Below are 18,559 nucleotides of genomic sequence, written 5' to 3' on the forward strand. Positions count from 1 at the left end.
TTCCCTAGGTTATATAGCCAGCAACATTGTCACCCTAGGGGAGGACTACAGAACACCTCCCCTTTCCTAATTTTCATAACATAGAATGGAGGTGTGAGTCTACAGAGAAAACTATGAACAGTGGGCCAGATCCACAGCCAGCGCCGCAAATTAAATTACTCAAAACTTATGTCATTTAAGTTACGGCGCCCTGAGTTGGTGTCGTAATTGCCGTATCCACAGAGCATTTGCGCACAAAATTGCGCTTGCGTAACTTAAATACCAAGGCGTAAGGCGGGGTTATTGCAAGTGGGAAGGAAGTGGGCATGCTTCATTGTAATGAGCCGTGACCCCATGCAAATGAAGGGCCGGCCGTACTGCGCATGCGCGCACGAATCTGCTTCTCACTGGGCATGTGCAGAACTTTGCTCGGCGCAATCAGTGAGATAGGTAAAAGGCCAAGCGTACTTAGTTTGAGGATCGCCCTGTGTATAAATAGCCCCAGTCAAACACACTTCCCTTGCAAAAGTATTTCCCTGTGTTACCCTTCCTAGAGCAAGTTGCTTCTGCTCTGAATGTTTGTCGGTGTTTGTTGGTGAGTTGTGTGTGATAGAGAAGTTTTGAAGGAGTATTAGATAGTAGTTGGTGTTTGTTTCTGCTAAGTGTATTTTCTGTTTGTTTTTTTCTGAGTGTATTTTTTTTTTTTCTGATTGTATTTTCTGTTTGTTTTTTTCTGATTGTATTTTGTGTTTGTTTTTTGCGTGTTTGTTTTTGAATTTGTAGTAGCTGTCTGCTTGTGTGTTTTGCTTTTTGTGTGTTTCTTCTGTGAGTGTTTTTGTTTGTTTGTTGTGTGTGTATTTTTGTTTGTTTGTCCTGTGAGTTTCTTCTTGTTGCTGAGTGGTGTCTGTGATGGCACCCAAGCGCAGGAAGCTCAATTTTAATCAGGTTGAGAAGCAAATCCTTGCTAGGTCCATCGTCCTATATGGGCGCTATTTACATGGGCCTGATAGCCGGAACACCTCCCCGGCCCAAAGGAAGGCGATTCTAAAGAAGATAACGGATCAGATCAATGCGGCGGGGGGGGGGGAGACGAGGTCCCCCGCTGGCATCCAAAAAAAGATCAACGATCTAAAGAGTGTGGTCCGGAACAAGGTGGCTAAGATCAATGCCCATGCCAGGGGCACTGGAGGAGGGGGACCCTGCCCCATCCGTCTGAGCGAGGAGGAATGGGCAGTGGCCCGGTGTTTCCAGCCAGAGCAGGTGGTGGGCCTGTGTGGATATCAGACAGGTGTTCCTGTGGGGCCAGGTACGTTTTTGGTTTTTCTATCTGGTGATTAGCATGTGTGGGTGGGGGAAGGGAAGATGTGCCAAGTGTGTGGATCCTCAAACCTGTGATTGTTTTGTGTCCTCCACAGATGACCAGGAGATTGCAGGCCCATCAGGGGGGAGGAGGGTGAGGGGGTGGAGGAAGAAGATCTTCAAATTGTCCGGGAAGTCCTTTTGGCCTCTGATATGATGGCCTTTGAGGATACCCTTGAGGCTACCCCTGAGGCTACCCCAGAGCCTACCCCAGAGGCTGGCACCAGTCAGGCCACCATCAGGGGTAGCCCCTCCCACTCCTCCCCCAACAGGCCGCTACCCACAAGGGTCACTCTCCCCCTCCTCCCAGGCCACAAGCCTCAGGGGCAGGCAGGATGGCGACCCAGGAGACCAGGGGGGTGGCCGAGCGTCTGCCGGCCAGTCTGCAGAAGGACAATGCCCGGCAGACCCGAACTCTGGGTCAGATAAAAGTCACTCTGACCCAGATGGAGCACAGCCTGGGTGTAATGAAGGAGTCACTCTGTGATGTGGCCACAAACTCATTGGCGGTCATCACATGTTTGTGGGACCTGAAAACCGCCACAACAGGCGTGGCCCAGGAGGTGACTGCCCTGACCCAGGCTGTGCAGGACAATACCCGGGCTGTCCAGGACAATACGGCTGCCGTCACTGTCTGTCTCACAAGGATAGCAGTGGCCTTGGAGGGCAGGCCAGCAGGAGGACAGACACCAGGGGAGGCTCCTCCTTCCCCTGCTCACTCACCCCCCCCATGAAGATACTCCCTCCCCTGCTAACACCCCCCCCATGAAGATACTCCCTCCCCTGCTAACACCCCCCCATGAAGATCCTCCAGTTGGCCGTGGCCGTGCCCGTGGGCAGCCCAGACGGAGCAAACGCACCGATATTAATTTGCAGGGTTACTTTTGATTTTTTATTTTGTTTTATATTTTTATGATTTTGTTTGGTATACTGTACTTATGATTTGGTTTATGTGTGTGAATGATGTGTGAATGTGGGGGGGTGGCATTCCTGATTAAATAAGGGTGTCACCCTCAGTTTTGGTGGAGAAGGGATCCCCAGGACCAGGGAGAAGTGATCCCAGGTTCCTGAATGGTGTATGAATGCACAGTAACAGAATTGGAGCCGTGGCGTGGCGTTACTGCTCCCAAGTACCAATGGGGGGGGGGGGGGGGCTTGGATCTAATCCAATTAGATGTGCATGTGATATGTCTGTGCTAGGGACCACAGTGGTGTGCATTTATGCATTCTCATTGTGACATAATTAATGTGTGTGTTTACTGTGCAAAGATGCATTCTGCGAGGCGTCTCCTGACTGCTGTTCCCTCAGAAGAGGGAGTACCCTCGGTCACTGAAGTCACTAGTCTAGCTATGCGCATGGATGCCCCTGGCATGTTGTCATACAGATTGTAGTCCAGCAAGTGTGTGTGCTCAGCTCTTCCTTAATGGTGTTGCTTTAGCTGACCTTTACACGGCATGTGTAAAATTAGGGCTGCTTTTATAATGTGTAAATTTACACATTGAAACTAACAGAAGCACACAGGGCGTAATCTACGGCGCACACACTTAATTTTGTGGATCGCCCTATCTCCCTCATTTGCATCTTTGCCTATCAAAACAGCGGCGTTTCTAGCGTAATTTGCGCACAGAAAAGCGCCGGTGTAATTTTTTTAGGTAGGACGGAAAAACCTGATTTTAAGGTGTATCTCGTTTTGAGGATCAGGCGCAAATATACGCGCCGTGTAAATTTCAATTATGCCGCATATCTCAAGTTAAGTCGGCGCATCTGCTTTGTGGATCTGGCCCAGTGTAACTAAACAGTCAGCATGGGTAGAAAGAACAAAGTTTCAGCTAATAAGATTTTCAGCAGGTCATTAGGTATTTTTTTGCACTTAGCAAACAGATATAGAAAAACACTTTCAATGTGATTTTTAACATCATTATCATTCGCATTCAATCAATATTATACCATGTGACTTTTCTTAGTTCCATATTGTTCATGTTTTAGTGTCATATTATGGTTTGGGACTCACCAGTGATGAAATTAGCCCTGGAGATGGACTGTCCATACTGCTGCTCCATGTATTTTGGTTTGTATGTTATGAAGCCGATGAAACTGTTTGTTTGCAGCAATGTAATGGCCATCAGCAATATATACAGATGGTTACATGCCAGCTTTTTCAGTGCCAGGAGGAATCCTGGAAGAAGGAAACACAAATGGTTAAAGTGATTGTAAAGTCTTGTTTTTTTCCTATAACAATAACAAACATGTCATACTTACCTGCTCTGTTGCAGTGGATTTGCACAGAGCAGCCCAGATCCTCCTCTTCTTGGGTGCCTCTTCTGTGACCCTGGCCCCTCCCTCCTGTTGCGTGCTCCCACATCAAGCAGCTTGCTATGGGGCCACCCGAGCCGAGTCACAGCTTAGTGTGTATACACACCACTCCTTTACCGCACCAAAGATGCAGCTAGCAGGACTTTTTTTACCGTCCTGCTAGCGCAACGCTCCAGTGTGAAAGCCCGAGGGCTTTCACACTGGAGACAATAGAGCAGCACTTTAAGGGCGTATTGCATGCACTATTTTTAACACTATAGCGCCTGCAATACGCCCTCAGTGTAAAAGGGGTCTAAGTGCAGGGTGTCATGTCCTCCAGTCAGAACCCAGTGCCCTACACTCACAGTGTGTTCATGTAATGGATGATGCAATAGTGCTCTCTTCATCATGCAGGACCTCACGCTGCAAGGAAGAAGTGAACAAAGAGAGTCACATGACCACCCTGAAGACATCAGAAAAGCGTAAATATAAAAGTTATAAAAAGTTAAACATAAAAAAAAGTTATAAAAAGTTAAACATAAAAAAAGTTTTTTTTTTTGCTCACCTTTCATTGTCGCCTTTTTCTGAGGCTCTAGCTTTTCCTTCTCTTTAAATGTCAGTAAGTCAGCAGATTTCTGTACCTCTGGCCTTTTTATATTCCTCGGCAGGAAGCAGAAAGGAATGGCTGAAAGTAGACTGATCGTCCCTGCAACCAGGAATCCCATCCACCAGGCACCCACCCAGCGCGTGTCCTGTGGGGAGATGGTCACCTCATCTGCAAATGGAACATTGACTAATAGATGTATTTGTACAACCTGATGCTACCTTTCAATTATTAATGTAATTACACTTTAAGACTGGCATTTTATTTCCGCCAACTATTTTTGAATAGGAGCTACTCACGTGATACTTTTATTAACATTGTAGCACCCTCCTAGGTAGGTGCTAGAAGAGAGTATAGATTTTAGTCTTTCTGCTTACCAGGAAGATGGTTCGCTAAAACTTAGGCTGCTTTCACATTGGGCGGTGGAGCCGCGGTGACGGTATAGCCGCGCTATTTGTAGCGCAGCTATACAGTCGTATTTACCGCGATATTCGGGCTCTAGCGGTGAGTTTTAACCCCCGCTAGCGGCCGAAAAATGGTATTGACATTGCGGGCGGTATTACCGAGGTTTCCCATTGATTTCAATGGGAAGGTGCGGTATAGGAGCGGTAAACACACCGCTCCTATACCGCTCCAAAGATGCGGCTAGCAGGACTTTTGGAGCGGTCCTGCTACCGCACCGCTTCAGTGTGAAAGCCTTCGATCTTTCACATTGAAGCCTGCAGGGCATGATTTTTTCATGCGGTATAGCAGCGCTATTTTTAGCGCTGTACCGCATGAAAAACGCCTCAATGTGAAAGGGGCCTAAGTGTGCTCTCTGCCTACCAGGGAGCAGGATCTATTGGTTAGGTCTGCTCATTGTACTCAGTTGCAGTTCAGCTTGTTCTGACTGTCCCCCACTGATCCAATAGGGAGGCATATTGGACAGTGGACCTGGCAAGTGAGTGCACAGGCTTTGTTACAGCCCTGGCAATTGGCAGAGGGAAAGTGCTGCATTGCATTGTGGGATACTGTATATAAGTAAATGTGCTTAGAGTGAGTTGAGCTGGGGAACAGAGCCCAGGAGGGAGAGGGTGGCTTCCCTCTCCTTGGGGATGCTAGACAGTGTCCTGAATATAATTGAGTGCAGCAAGTCTGCTGCTAGTGAGAGCAAGAAGACTTAACCATATGTAGCGCCGCCTCCCAATGACTGGGGCACTATTATAAATTTAGGGGGCGTCTAAGCCAATAGTTGGGCTCAGACTTTACTAATTCTTGTAAATTAGCCTCTGTTCTGGCTATGGTTGTGCTTGATAGAAGTTTTCCCCTGTTTCCTGTAGGTGGCGTTACCACCTCAGGCCCATGTTGGAACTCAAGCGAACCATGGTGTGTTGAGTGACCCTTCTCGGCAGCAGCCCAGTGGGAGTGGTGCATGCTGGGAAGGGGTACTTAAGGGGCAGACACCGGTTTTCGGGGTCCTTCGCCTCATGGCCCTCCTGGCGCGAGGCACGTATGTGATTCCAGCCCCGGGACCACGTTGGTCCGAGGCTGCATCTCTATCAGATAGGTCCAGTTATGCTGGTTGGGGCCTATGATTCTAGAGGGGATCCCAAGCTGTCCATCCAAGCGGGGGAAGCTGCTTAACGAATGATACCGGGGGATAGGCCTGGTGTCTTCGTTATAGAGGGATCCACTACTTAATTTGTCTTACAGTCCATTAGTTTGGCTTAAAGGCTCTTTTGCTGTAAGGCAGGAAGTTTGGGACTTAAATCCTGTCGCAGAGGATCCCTGACTATCCATCTTTCGTTCTCAGACGGTCTGTGGCAGAGACCGATCTCTTACTGTCCGTGCATCATTCCGGCTGCTAGGCCATGTGAGAGGGGCCTATCCGGGAGAGCAATACCCACTCAGGAGCGAGTGGTGAATACTGGAACTTTAGATACTTTTTTGTGCATTCTGTACCGCGTACCTGAACCTTCCCCCTCTCTCCATACTCTCTACTTTCTTCACAAGTTTATGCAGCAAAAATAAAACCTAACAATGTGTGGACATTGCAATTTCTACAGACTTTATTCCCTGGACAGCGAACTTAGAGGTAATGTGCAAAACCCAATCTAAGTCAGCAGCTCCTCCAGGAGTAGTGCTACACATACATGTGGCTGTATGGTTCAATCAGTGTGTCTGCTTCCACAGATAATCCAGTAAGGCCAAGTGAAAGTTGTCCTCATCTATTATGAATAGTTCGAGTTGGAGTATCCCACTCATCCAAGTTCCAAATAAAATACAAAAACCCAAATATCTTGGACTGGTCTTTGAGTAACGAGCAAGCGGGAGTAAGGGTGGAACAAGTGGGAGCTCCTAAGCAACCCCTAGCAACATAATGGGCAATTCTCAGCAACCAAGTGGGAACCCCTAGCAATATAGTGGGAAATCCACTGCAATCAAGCAAGGATACTCAGCAGCATAGCGGGAGCCCTCTGCACCTATGTGGGAAACCCTCTGCACCCAAGTAGGAACCCTCTGCACCTAAGTGGGAACCCTCTGCAGCTAAGTGGGAACCATTGGCAACCAGCTGCATGTAACCAGGGAGAGACCTATGAAGTCAACATTCAGCAAGCCTTACAGGGACAGTGCTACAACATTAATTCCTGTCTGTAAATAATAAATGAAATATACTTAACAGACACAAAAACACTTTTAATGGAAAGTAATTTTTTTTACATTTTTAATTCCATGTACATTAGCATTATACAGGGGCGGCACCAGGTGAGTGGTTGGAGGTGCTAGTGGCCAGTGTAAATGCCCCATTATATTAAAGGCTATGTTCAACTCTAGGAACACGTTACACCTGTATTTAGGGTTAAACTCAATATGCTTCCAATCAGCTGTCTCAGTGGCGGAATTTTCATGGTCGCAACAGTCGCAGCCGCGACTGGGCCCTGTAGTCCCGCCAAGTCTGGGGGGCCCGCCGCCCGCATGAGGGACACAGTCAGCGGGCATCTCCGCTGTTTGTCTCTGAACTCAGTGTGTGAAAAGCTTGGCCAGCGTGTGAGAAAGGTCCCGCCTCCTAGATCAGCTTGTGTGATAGACGCACATGAGCTGATCTAGGAGGTGGGCGGGACCTTTCTCACACGCTGGCCAAGCTTTTCACACTGAGCTCCAAGATGCCCGCTGACTGTGTAATATCCAGCGAAGGTGCGGGGGATGGGGGGGGGGGGGGCGGGTGACACCGCTGCCCTGTGTGCCTCACGGCTCGTGCCGCGGCTGTGTCCCTCAGCGGAGCGGGAAGGAACCCGCCGCCCCCTCCTCTGTTTACATCCACAGAGGAGGAGGAGCCCGCGCTCGAGGGACACACCGCTGTGTGTATCAATCAACTGCTATGTTCGGAGGTCTGCGAGTTAAGGGGGGGAGCGTCTGTACTACTGGGGTCTGCACTAGGAGAGGTTTGCACCAAGGGGGGTGTCTGTAACTAAGGGGGTGTCTGTTACTGAGGGGGGTGTCTGTTACTGAGGGGGTGTCTGTAACTGAGGGGGTGTCTGTACTGTACTGAGGGGGTGTTTGTACTGTACTGAGGGGGTGTCTGTACTGTACTGAGGGGGTGTCTGTACTGTACTGAGGGGGTGTCTGTACTGTACTGAGGGGGTGTCTGTATTGTAATGAGGGGGTGTCTGTAACTGAGGGGGGTCTGTAACTGATTGGGGGATGTCTGTATTGAGGGGGGTCTGTACTGCTGCGGTGTCTGTAACTGAGGGGGTGTCTGTAAATGAGGGGGTGTCTGTACTGTACTGAGGGGGTGTCTGTAACTGAGGGGGTGTCTGTAACTGAGGGGGGTGTCTGTACTGAGGGGTGTCTGTAACTGATGGGGGGGTGTCTGTATTGAGGGGGTCTGTACTGCTGCGGTGTCTGTAACTGAGGGGGAGGGGGTCTGTACTGCTGGGGGGTCTGTAACTGAGGGGGGTATGTACTGCTGGGGGGTCTGTAACTGAGGGGGGTATGTACTGCTGGGGGGTCTGTAACTGAGGGGGGTATGTACTGCTGGGGGGGTCTGTAACTGAGGGGGGTATGTACTGCTGGGGGGGTCTGTAACTGAGGGGGGTATGTACTGCTGGGGGGTCTGTAACTGAGGGGGTGTCTGTAACTGAGGGGGGTATGTACTGCTGGGGGGTCTGTAACTGTAATTTGACGGTAAGTCAATCAAGTGACAGAGCTGAGCAATCAATGCCAACCTTCACCACTGTGCCTCTTACTGATCCCATCCCCCCACCACTGATCTCATCCCTATTCCCCCCCCCCTATTACTTCTACAACAGAGGGGATGGGGGGATAGGGATGAGATCAGTGGTGGGGGGATGGGATCAGTAAGAGGCACAGGTGGTGGTGGTACAGGATGGCACCACCGCTGCCACCTCCCTCAAGTACCACTGCTGGTACTTGAGGGGGGTGGTAGTGGTGATACTTGAGGGGTGGTGGCAGAAGTGGTACTTAAAGGGGGGGGTGGCTGTGGTGGTACTTGAGGGTGGTGGTGCCATCCTCTCTCACCACCACCTGTGCCTCCTTACTGATCCCATCCCCTCCCACCACCACTGATCTCATCCCTATCCCCCCCATTACTTCTACAACAGAGGTGATGGGGGGTAGGGATGAGATCAGTGGTGGGGGGATGGGATCAGTAAGAGGCACAGGTGGTGGTGGGAGCGGATAGCACAACCACTGCCATCGCAGCCACCCCCCCTCAAGTACCATTGCTGCCACCCCTCCTCTACACTAGCACTTCCACTGGTCCCATTCCTCCTCCCTACTAGCACTGTTACTGATCCCATTCCCCAGGTCAGATTTTATTGATCCTATGATTGCTTCATAGGATCAGCAACAAATGTATTGCTTCATTTATGTGAAATCCCTGGTGATATGGCCAGTCCCTCTGCTTTCCTATTAAAAACTTACCACACTAGGCAGGAGCGCACAGCATGGTCAGTACACTAGTTAGGCTGGTAACTCTGTGTGCTCTCCACCAATGATCAATAAATGTTTTACTTTGTTGTACAGTGTAAAAAAAATAAATGAAGTATCAAAATCATGCTTTTCGGGGGGGGGGGGGGGGGGGCCCTCATGATTTCTTGCACCGGGGCCCTGAAGTTTCTAGTTACGCCTCTGAGCTGTCTCCTACCACCAGAGCCTTCCTCCTGTAACAGCAGGTTGGGTTCATATGTATTTGAGCTTTAGGGTGCACCCCCGAATGTAATAGGCTGTGCACACCTATGGTTTTTCAATAAGGTTAAAATGATATTACAATACATTTGTTCTACAGTTCACTAAAGTAGAAACAAGAAAATGTGTTACCATGCCGTGATTTTGGTGCTATAAACTCACCCATATCCACAAAGCCAACATCAACATAAAGTTTGGCAAAGAAGGAACCCAATGTGAACCCGACCATCGGCCCAAACAGGCCCACGGCATGAAGAAAAGCTACAGGGTAGAAATAGAAAATTAGTAAACACTGCACCATAAGATAGAATATAACTATTAAAAAATCATAATAAGCAGGCAAATAAAAAAAACACATACGTTAGGTCCTTTTTTTCCTAACAACCTTGAGGGGAATAAAACGGATCTATATTCTGTACAGGATGATATCACTCCTGTGCATGTGCAGGAGTGCAGTCATCCAAGTACACATGCACAATGCTGGAATGTAAACTGAGCTGCACTTGTGCATCCCAGTGTACATTCTACAGAAGACAGGCAGGAAGGTTTATTGTGCACATCTCTTCTACAATAAAGAACCTGTCTGCTCAAAAAAACTTTAGTTCTGTTGTAATAAATTGTTTTGTATATACTATATGTATGTATGTATATATATATATATATATATATATATATATATATATATATATATATATATACAGTGGAACCTCAGTTTAAGAGTAACTTGGTTTGAGAGCAACTTTTTCTTTTAATTCTCACTCGGTTTGCGAGAGTTGACTCGCAAGACGAGCAGAATTTAAGCTAAATAGGCCTGCAGTACCTCATTTGGCCTTAGGTGGGGGGGCGCAGAAGCCGAGCAGAGCCGAAAATAGGCCTGCAGTACCTCATTTTGCCTGAGGTACGGGGGCGCAGGAGCCGAGAAAAGACAAACATTGGCCTGCAGTACCTCATTTGGCCTGAGGTATGGGGGTGCAGGAAACAAGCCTAAGTGTCCTCTGGCCTTTTCGGGCCTTTTCAGCGCTCTCTGGCGCCCCCCCCCACCTCTGTCCACATTCAGTATTGCATCCCATTGTCTTTTTTTTTTTATCAAATAATTTTTTTTATTTTGGTTTTGTTATTAATCTTTGTATACATAGAAAGAAAATATTTCCATTTACATTCTATAATAAATAATACAAAATTCTTAATACAATCCAACATTGTAATAATTATCTATTCCATCAGAATAAGAAAAGACGAAAAGAAGAAAAAAAAACAATAACTCAACAACATTGAACATCCAACAAGACAATACAACAGTAAACATACACCTCTCTATAACGTTCGTTTTCATTTCAATCTTTACTTCTAGATTTATTACAGGTCGATCTCCTGCCTCTGTCCCCCCTCTCCTCCTCTCCCAACTCCCTGCACATGCCATCGTAGAACAGATTGCCATGATCAAGCCAGTAGGACCATATTCTATTAAATTTATGGGGAACTCCCCTGTATTTATAAGCCAATTTTTCTCTTTAATATAAAGTTAACCTTATTACACCATTGTTGGTGGGTTGGTGGTGCTGTATCAATCCATTTCTGTAAAATACTGTAATCTTAAAAGCTAAGTGAAGGGCTCTAGTCCACATCTTATTCATCTCATCTCTATAGGCAAAGCTCCGACTGGGACTATGCCCAATATTGCTATTTTGGGTGCACATGGTATTTCTGTACGACATAGTGTATTCAAAGTCTGGAATACTTTCTCCCAGTACTTATAGAGCTTAGGACAGCGCCAAAGCATATGGATTAGAGATCCATTAGATCAGAAGCATCGCGGACATAAAGGCGATGTATATTTTCCCCAAACATATAATTTTTGTGGAGTATAATGTGTTCTATGTATTATAAAAAAAACTGTGTTAATTGCTGCGATAATGAGATAGATACTTTAGGTAAAACCTCCATAGCCTCCTTCCATTCCTCCTCACTAAGATCTGCCAGATCTTTTTGCCAACGCATAAAGCTATTCACCTGCACATCTACCCTCTCCACATTTAGGAGCATCATGTAAAGATCCCCTATTAATTACAGTTATTGGGAAGGGTTGCAGTGTTGTGTTGTGCCTAAGGCACAATTTTTCTGCCCCTGTTTAACAGGGGCGCCTAATAACAATTTTTGATGCAATACTTTGCACGTGGCTCTTTGTTGCGCTCCAATTACAGTATGTTTGAGGGGTGCCCTTTTTTCTACAATTTTTCTTTCACAAAAAAATTACCACCCCTAAAATAATCGACATATTGTTGCCACACAGCACGTGCGCAAGCAGTATTAAATTACTTTTTTCTTATAATAATCTCATGTTGTGCAGGGACATTTATAAACACGTGCCACTACTATAGACACACAGCAGGTGTGATATTTAAAGGAATTTTTCTTTTTTTTTTTTCACTTTAAGCATCATTAAAATCGCTGCTCCGGAAAAAACTGCAGTTTTTAAAACTTTTTTTCCATTGATACATGTTCCCTGGGGCAAGACCCAGGTTCTGAAAGACGTTTTCCAACATTAAATTGAATATTGGTTTTTAAAATGAGCGTTTTTGAATTCGAACATTCGAGTCCCATAGACTTCAATGGGGTTCTACATGTTTGCGCGAACCCGCGGTCTGTTCGAACGTTCTGGTGCGTATGTAGGTATGTTCGGCTCATCCCTAGCTATGAGTATAGATACCCCTCTAGAATATGATGTGTATGTAGAGTGGAATTGGGTTCTAAACTGCTTATTCCTTAAATAATGTAGTGTACTTGGGAGGAGGTGAGTTTCCTGTAGGCATATTATTGAGGGTGTGAATCTTGTCAAATTTGTAAAGATTGCTTGTCGTTTAGATGGAGTGCCCAAACCTCTAACATTCCATGAGACTATTATATCCCATTGAGGGACTTTAAGACGACATCTTTATCAATTTTAACTTCAGTTGTAGCTAATTTAAATATTGTAGCCAAATCAGATATAAAAGGGTAGAGGAGAGCAAAGTAAAGCAAAGTATCGGGTAATCATCATAGATTTTAACTTCAGTTATTACTGATTTGGGTATTATATCCATACCATATTTAAAGGGATATAGGGAAGAGGAGTGAAGAAGAGTCACCATAGTACTAAGCGGAGGAGCAAAAATAAAAAACGTATTTTTACGCCATCCAGTCTTATATCGCCTAGCTGTCTAGCTCTTTGCAATATCATATCTCTATCTTTATAATTCATCATCTTCGGGATAAAAGTTATTGGTTTTAGATACTCTCCCTCGGCTGTGGACCGTGCAGCAACTCTATGTCCACGCTCTACTGCGAAGAGGGGGGAGAAATATTCTCCTCCCAAAACGTCTTTAATCCATTTTTCTATGAATTCTACTGGCTTGTTGCCTTCCACCCGTTCTGGTAGCCTGACCACCCTAATATTATTTTGTCGGGAATGATTCTCCAAATTCTCCAAACAAGATTCATATGATGATAGTCGTTTTTTTTTTCTGATTTCATAATTGTCTGTAGGGAGTCTTCAAGTACGCTTATTCTTTCTTCCGCACCTGATATTCTTTCTTTAATTGCATGTATATCTTGTCTTAAAAAGCCTATTTCTTCCCTCATCCCCTCTAGCTTTTGAGCCAAGATGTTCACAGAGATATTGCATTTGTTGATAGCCTTCATAATATCTGTTAGCGTAGTTACATGCTCTGTATTTGTATTTGGGCTATGTGGGGTTCCTGTGGAAGTTGGTTCTCTTACTGGTTTGGCTGGTGTATCATGGGAATCACTCTCTATAAGTGATTTACTATTTATTTCTTCCGGCAGTGTTTCCTCTACCCCAGCTGCAATAGCCTGTAGGTCTTTATCTAAGTCTTTATCTGTGTCCCGTGGTCCGTTAATCAGTACGGCAGCAACTGATTGCACTTCTTCCCTTGGAAAAAAATGGCGACAGCGGGGGTATGGGCAAACTGTTCAAGCCGGGCTGTTATCTCTTTCTGTTTATTTTGAGACTTATTAGGGTGCTTTTTATCTGTAGTGCTTTGTGTAGTGCCATCATTAATAGTATGTTCTTCATTCCCCACTTCATTCTTCTTACTGCGTGTCATTCTTGCACACTGGGATGCAGATATGCTCACAATGGGCTCTCAATAGCTCGCTATCTCACCCCTCTCACCAATCGATATCTACTCCTTTATAGTTTATTTTATATATTTACTTTCGGCTGGGGCCTCCCTGATTATATGTTAATAAGAAAACAGTCCGGGATATTCCAAATATCACAGCAGCCCCTTTCAAATTTTGTATTTGCCAAAAAGACATCCACAGTTTTAAAGTTTCAGTTTTCCCATCTAAGAAGGAAAAAAGAAGGGGCTCTGCATACGAAAAAACATCCAGCTTATATAAAAAAAAACATAGAAAAAAAACCACCACTAATTACAGTCCTGTGCAATCAGAGCCTAAAGGTGCAAGTTTTTTTTTTTTTTTTAAGTTTTTCTTGTTTTTAAGTCAGGTGAAATTTATTGTTCCTCGTGTTAACACAGCCTATCTTCAGTTTTATTTGTCCTGAAATCTATAGACCAGATTGAAAAGCAAAGATGGTCTATCTATATGCAGTCACTAACCGCAAGGCACAGACCCAGGTCTATGGTCCAAAGTCCACAGGCTGTATGTTGTTAATTATTTAGATGTTTACCTGGCGTCCTGAGCAGGCACGTGGCACCAGTCTGAAAGCTGCCAGCCAAGTACAAATGAACCGCCTGGGAACATACTGAGAGCCGCACAAGGATTAGGAGACGCAGCAGACACAGCACACGCGTCGGAGCCAGAAGGAGCCACCAGCCACACTTCACAAGCCGCGCACCCCCCTCCACGGATCAGTCCAAAAGATCCAAAGCATAGATTTCCTGAGCCAGGGGCTGAGAGCCAGAGAGAGCCGGGAGCCCAAATTCGAGTCCGAGCACTAGCAACGCTGATGGCCACAAGTCTCAAGCCGTGGTCCGTGTTGTCCCTGGTTTACAAAGATCAATAGCTAGTGCTAAACTAGAGCTAGAGCTAAACAGTGACTTTCTTCCATATATATCAGCTTGAGTTTTCGATCAAAGACAGAATGCCTAAAAGGAGACACCTACAGCTGTACCCTCTCATTAGAAGGTGTACGATTATTTATCTAGTGTGCTGTTGGATTATGTATCGGCAACAAAGAACTTTACCCAAATAAAGAGCTGTGTTTTCACTTCCGGCAAAATCATCAATGTAAGAAATACCCAGAGGGGTGATGGGAGTCTCTCCAATTCCACGCAGCATGTTGCCAATTAGGATGTACACCCACATGTAGTTGGTTTCCTTGCCACAATCTGAAATACAATGGAACCACAAGATTGAATGGGCCATGAACCCTAGTGAAAATATCTCTATGATGCAAGTAAAGGGTTATTGGATGCATACTGTGCCATGCTATCTGAATATGCAATCAAGTATGTTACAGTAGGTGTTTGTGATATTGTGCTTTTAGCACGACAGCGTCGCGCTGATACTCGGCGACAGGGTGCCGAGATCTCCCCGACACCTCGCACTCACTGGAATAGTGACAGCACATCCCAGCAAGCGCGTCATAGAAGCGACGGGAGATCCGACTTGGATTCCCGCCAATTCTACACGTGTGCGGCGTTTGTTATGAATCCTGAGGGGGAAGTCCCCGCCGGATTTTAAATAAAAATCCGGCATGGGTCCCCCCCTCAGGAGCATACCGGGCCCTTAGGTCTGTTATGGGTTGTAAGGAGAGCCCCCCTACGCCGAAAAAAACGGCGTAGGGGGTCCCCCTACAATCCATACCAGACCCGTATCCAAAGCACGCTACCCGGCCAGCCAGGAAGGGAGTGGGGACGAGCGAGCGCCCCCCCCCCCTCCTGAGCCGTACCAGGCTGCATGCCCTCAACATGGGGGGGGTTGGGTGCTCTGGGGCAGGGGGGCGCACTGCGGCCCCCCCACCTCAGAGCACCCTGTCCCCATGTTGATGAGGACAGGGCCCCTTCCCGACAACCCTGGCCGTTGGTTGTCGGGGTATGCGGGCGGGAGGCTTATCGGAATCTGGGAGCCCCCTTTAATAAGGGGGCCCCCAGATACCGGCCCCCCACCCTAAGTGAATGAGTATGGGGTACATCGTACCCCTACCCATTCACCTGCAAGAAAAGTGGTAAAAACACAAATAAACCACACAGGGTATTAAAATATTTTATTTTTCTGCTCCGGAGGCCTCCCCTGTCTTCTTTATTAGCTCTTTTACCAGGGGAGGCTTCTTCTTTGACGTCTTCGGGTGGGTGGGGGCCGCCGTCTGGTTCTCTTCCACCGCCGGGGGGGTCGCTTTTAAAAAAGCCCCCACCCCCGGCGGGTTTCCTCCGGCGTCTTCGGCGGGGCTCTTCTTCTTCCGCTATCCCGACGGGTCTTCTCAACTCTCCGGGGTTCTCCTTCTGTCTTCGCCGCTCTCCGCTCTTGACTCGTCGCACCCCGGTTCTTCGTCTCGCTGTCCGGTGTCTTCTTCCGTGCTGTACGTCTTCTCCTTCCGTGCTGTGATGAGTTCTTCTTCCGTGCTGTGACGTCATGTTCTTCACTTCTCTCCTTCTCCCGATGTTGCCACGCCGGTCCTCCTCGCTGAAATGACGGATGCGCGGGTGCATCGGACCTATATAGGCCTCACAGTCCCATCATGCTCTGTACCTACCCATGTGATACCTACCACGTGGGTAGGTATCACATGGGTAGGTACAGAGCATGATGGGACTGTGAGGCCTATATAGGTCCGATGCAAGGCGCGCATCCGTCATTTCAGCGAGGAGGACCGGCGTGGCAACATCGGGAGAAGGAGAGAAGTGAAGAACATGACGTCACAGCACGGAAGAAGAACTCATCACAGCACGGAAGGAGAAGACGTACAGCACGGAAGAAGACACCGGACAGCGAGACGAAGAACCGGGGTGCGACGAGTCAAGAGCGGAGAGCGGCGAAGACAGAAGGAGAACCCCGGAGAGTTGAGAAGACCCGTCGGGATAGCGGAAGAAGAAGAGCCCCGCCGAAGACGCCGGAGGAAACCCGCCGGGGGGTGGGGGCTTTTTTAAAAGCGACCCCCCCGGCGGTGGAAGAGAACCAGACGGCGGCCCCCACCCACCCGAAGACGTCAAAGAAGAAGCCTCCCCTGGTAAAAGAGCTAATAAAGAAGACAGGGGAGGCCTCCGGAGCAGAAAAATAAAATATTTTAATACCCTGTGTGGTTTATTTGTGTTTTTACCACTTTTCTTGCAGGTGAATGGGTAGGGGTACGATGTACCCCATACTCATTCACTTAGGGTGGGGGGCCGGTATCTGGGGGCCCCCTTATTAAAGGGGGCTCCCAGATTCCGATAAGCCTCCCGCCCGCATACCCCGACAACCAACGGCCAGGGTTGTCGGGAAGGGGCCCTGTCCTCATCAACATGGGGACAGGGTGCTCTGAGGTGGGGGGGCCGCAGTGCGCCCCCCTGCCCCAGAGCACCCAACCCCCCCCATGTTGAGGGCATGCAGCCTGGTACGGCTCAGGAGGGGGGGCGCTCGCTCGTCCCCACTCCCTTCCTGGCTGGCCGGGTAGCGTGCTTTGGATACGGGTCTGGTATGGATTGTAGGGGGACCCCCTACGCCGTTTTTTTCGGCGTAGGGGGGCTCTCCTTACAACCCATAACAGACCTAAGGGCCCGGTATGCTCCTGAGGGGGGGACCCATGCCGGATTTTTATTTAAAATCCGGCGGGGACTTCCCCCTCAGGATTCATAACAAACGCCGCACACGTGTAGAATTGGCGGGAATCCAAGTCGGATCTCCCGTCGCTTCTATGACGGCTCTGTCTCCATCGCGGCAAGCCAGCTCGGCGCTGGCTCCCGCGATGGGGCTCGTAGGTGCTCAATCTCGCTGAGAAAGAGAGCGAGATTGACACAAAATCGGGTTCACCTACTGTATGAGTGGTAGAGGGGTCACATCAGTTCATAGGGGGGCAGGGGACAAGGGGCAATTTATTCCATGTTCCCATTCTCCCACCCTACTTTCTTGTAATTGTCATTTTTTATTGGCGGGGTTTACCTTGCTATTGATCAAATTAGTTCATAATAATCCCATCAGCGTGATTTGGGCAGTCAGATGTCTGACAATTTTTGGATAGGATGGCCTTTGGGAACTTGCAGCTCATCTGTGACTGGTGCAGGTTTAGTTATTAGCTGGAAAATCCCTGTTGTTTGTAATTATGCTTGATATACGCATTCTGTGTAAAATCAATAAAGCCATAGCCTTGACCTCCCAACATAAACAACTGTTCCAATATTTATTGGGATGGGGAAGGGCAAGGTGGTTATAAATAATAAAAAAAGTGCTGTAAATACCTCCCAAACAAACTCCCAATTACTTACCTTAGCCATCTGCTATTACAATACACCCCCCCCCCCCCCCCCCGTGCTTTAAAATAACCACACATATATTAGCGCTAGTTTATATATTCAATCATATGTAAAAGTGATTATATCAAATGCCTCTCAAGTATATTATTACTATTATACAGGATTTATATAGCGTCAAGAGTTTGCGCATCACTTTACAACATAGGGGCAGACAGTACACTTACAATACAAATCAATACAGAGAGATCAGAAGTATATGCAAAAGTTCTCTAATATAGGGAACAAAGAACAAATAAAAATATATAAATAAAATGCAATAGAGAAGTCTGTAATGCATCAATAGTCCATAGTCACAGTGCACAGTCCTACTTCAACTCACCAAACAATTCCACCACATGCCCAGTGTTATCTTGAAACAGTTTGAAGGCATATGATTTAATCAACGGTACAAACAAATGGCAACTGATCCAAACTATAACTGGCCTTAAAGTGGTTGTTAAGCCACTACAATAAAAACATTCCATCCCCTCTGTATCATAACATTATGTGCCCCTGTGTCTGTGTTATATTAAAAAGCTGCCGATCTGTACCTTATATCAGAGCGTTTACTGGCGCTCACATGACTCTTTGGCTCTTTCCTCTCCTCTGCCTGGCAGCTATAGTGGGAGGGGCCAGGAACTCCCACTGATATCAGCTAGGGAGGAGGGGAGGAGAGAAGAGGGAGAG

At 47.3% G+C, this 18,559-nt stretch overlaps 1 protein-coding gene across 1 annotated transcript in view; it reads right to left on the reverse strand.

Annotated features, from left to right (window-relative positions):
- Positions 1–18,559, reverse strand: part of LOC120932780 (solute carrier organic anion transporter family member 1B3-like) — a 111,470-nt gene that overhangs the window by 26,977 nt on the left and 65,934 nt on the right. The window contains exons 6-9 of the mRNA XM_040345454.1: positions 14,630–14,773; positions 9,585–9,683; positions 4,197–4,406; positions 3,351–3,515 (exon numbers count right to left, since the gene is read on the reverse strand). Coding sequence (XP_040201388.1) covers positions 3,351–3,515; positions 4,197–4,406; positions 9,585–9,683; positions 14,630–14,773 — 618 coding nt within the window. The remainder of the gene's footprint in view (positions 1–3,350; positions 3,516–4,196; positions 4,407–9,584; positions 9,684–14,629; positions 14,774–18,559) is intronic.

This window comes from Rana temporaria, chromosome 3 (genome assembly GCF_905171775.1).
Source record: "Rana temporaria chromosome 3, aRanTem1.1, whole genome shotgun sequence".
NCBI classification, from domain to species: domain Eukaryota; kingdom Metazoa; phylum Chordata; class Amphibia; order Anura; family Ranidae; genus Rana; species Rana temporaria.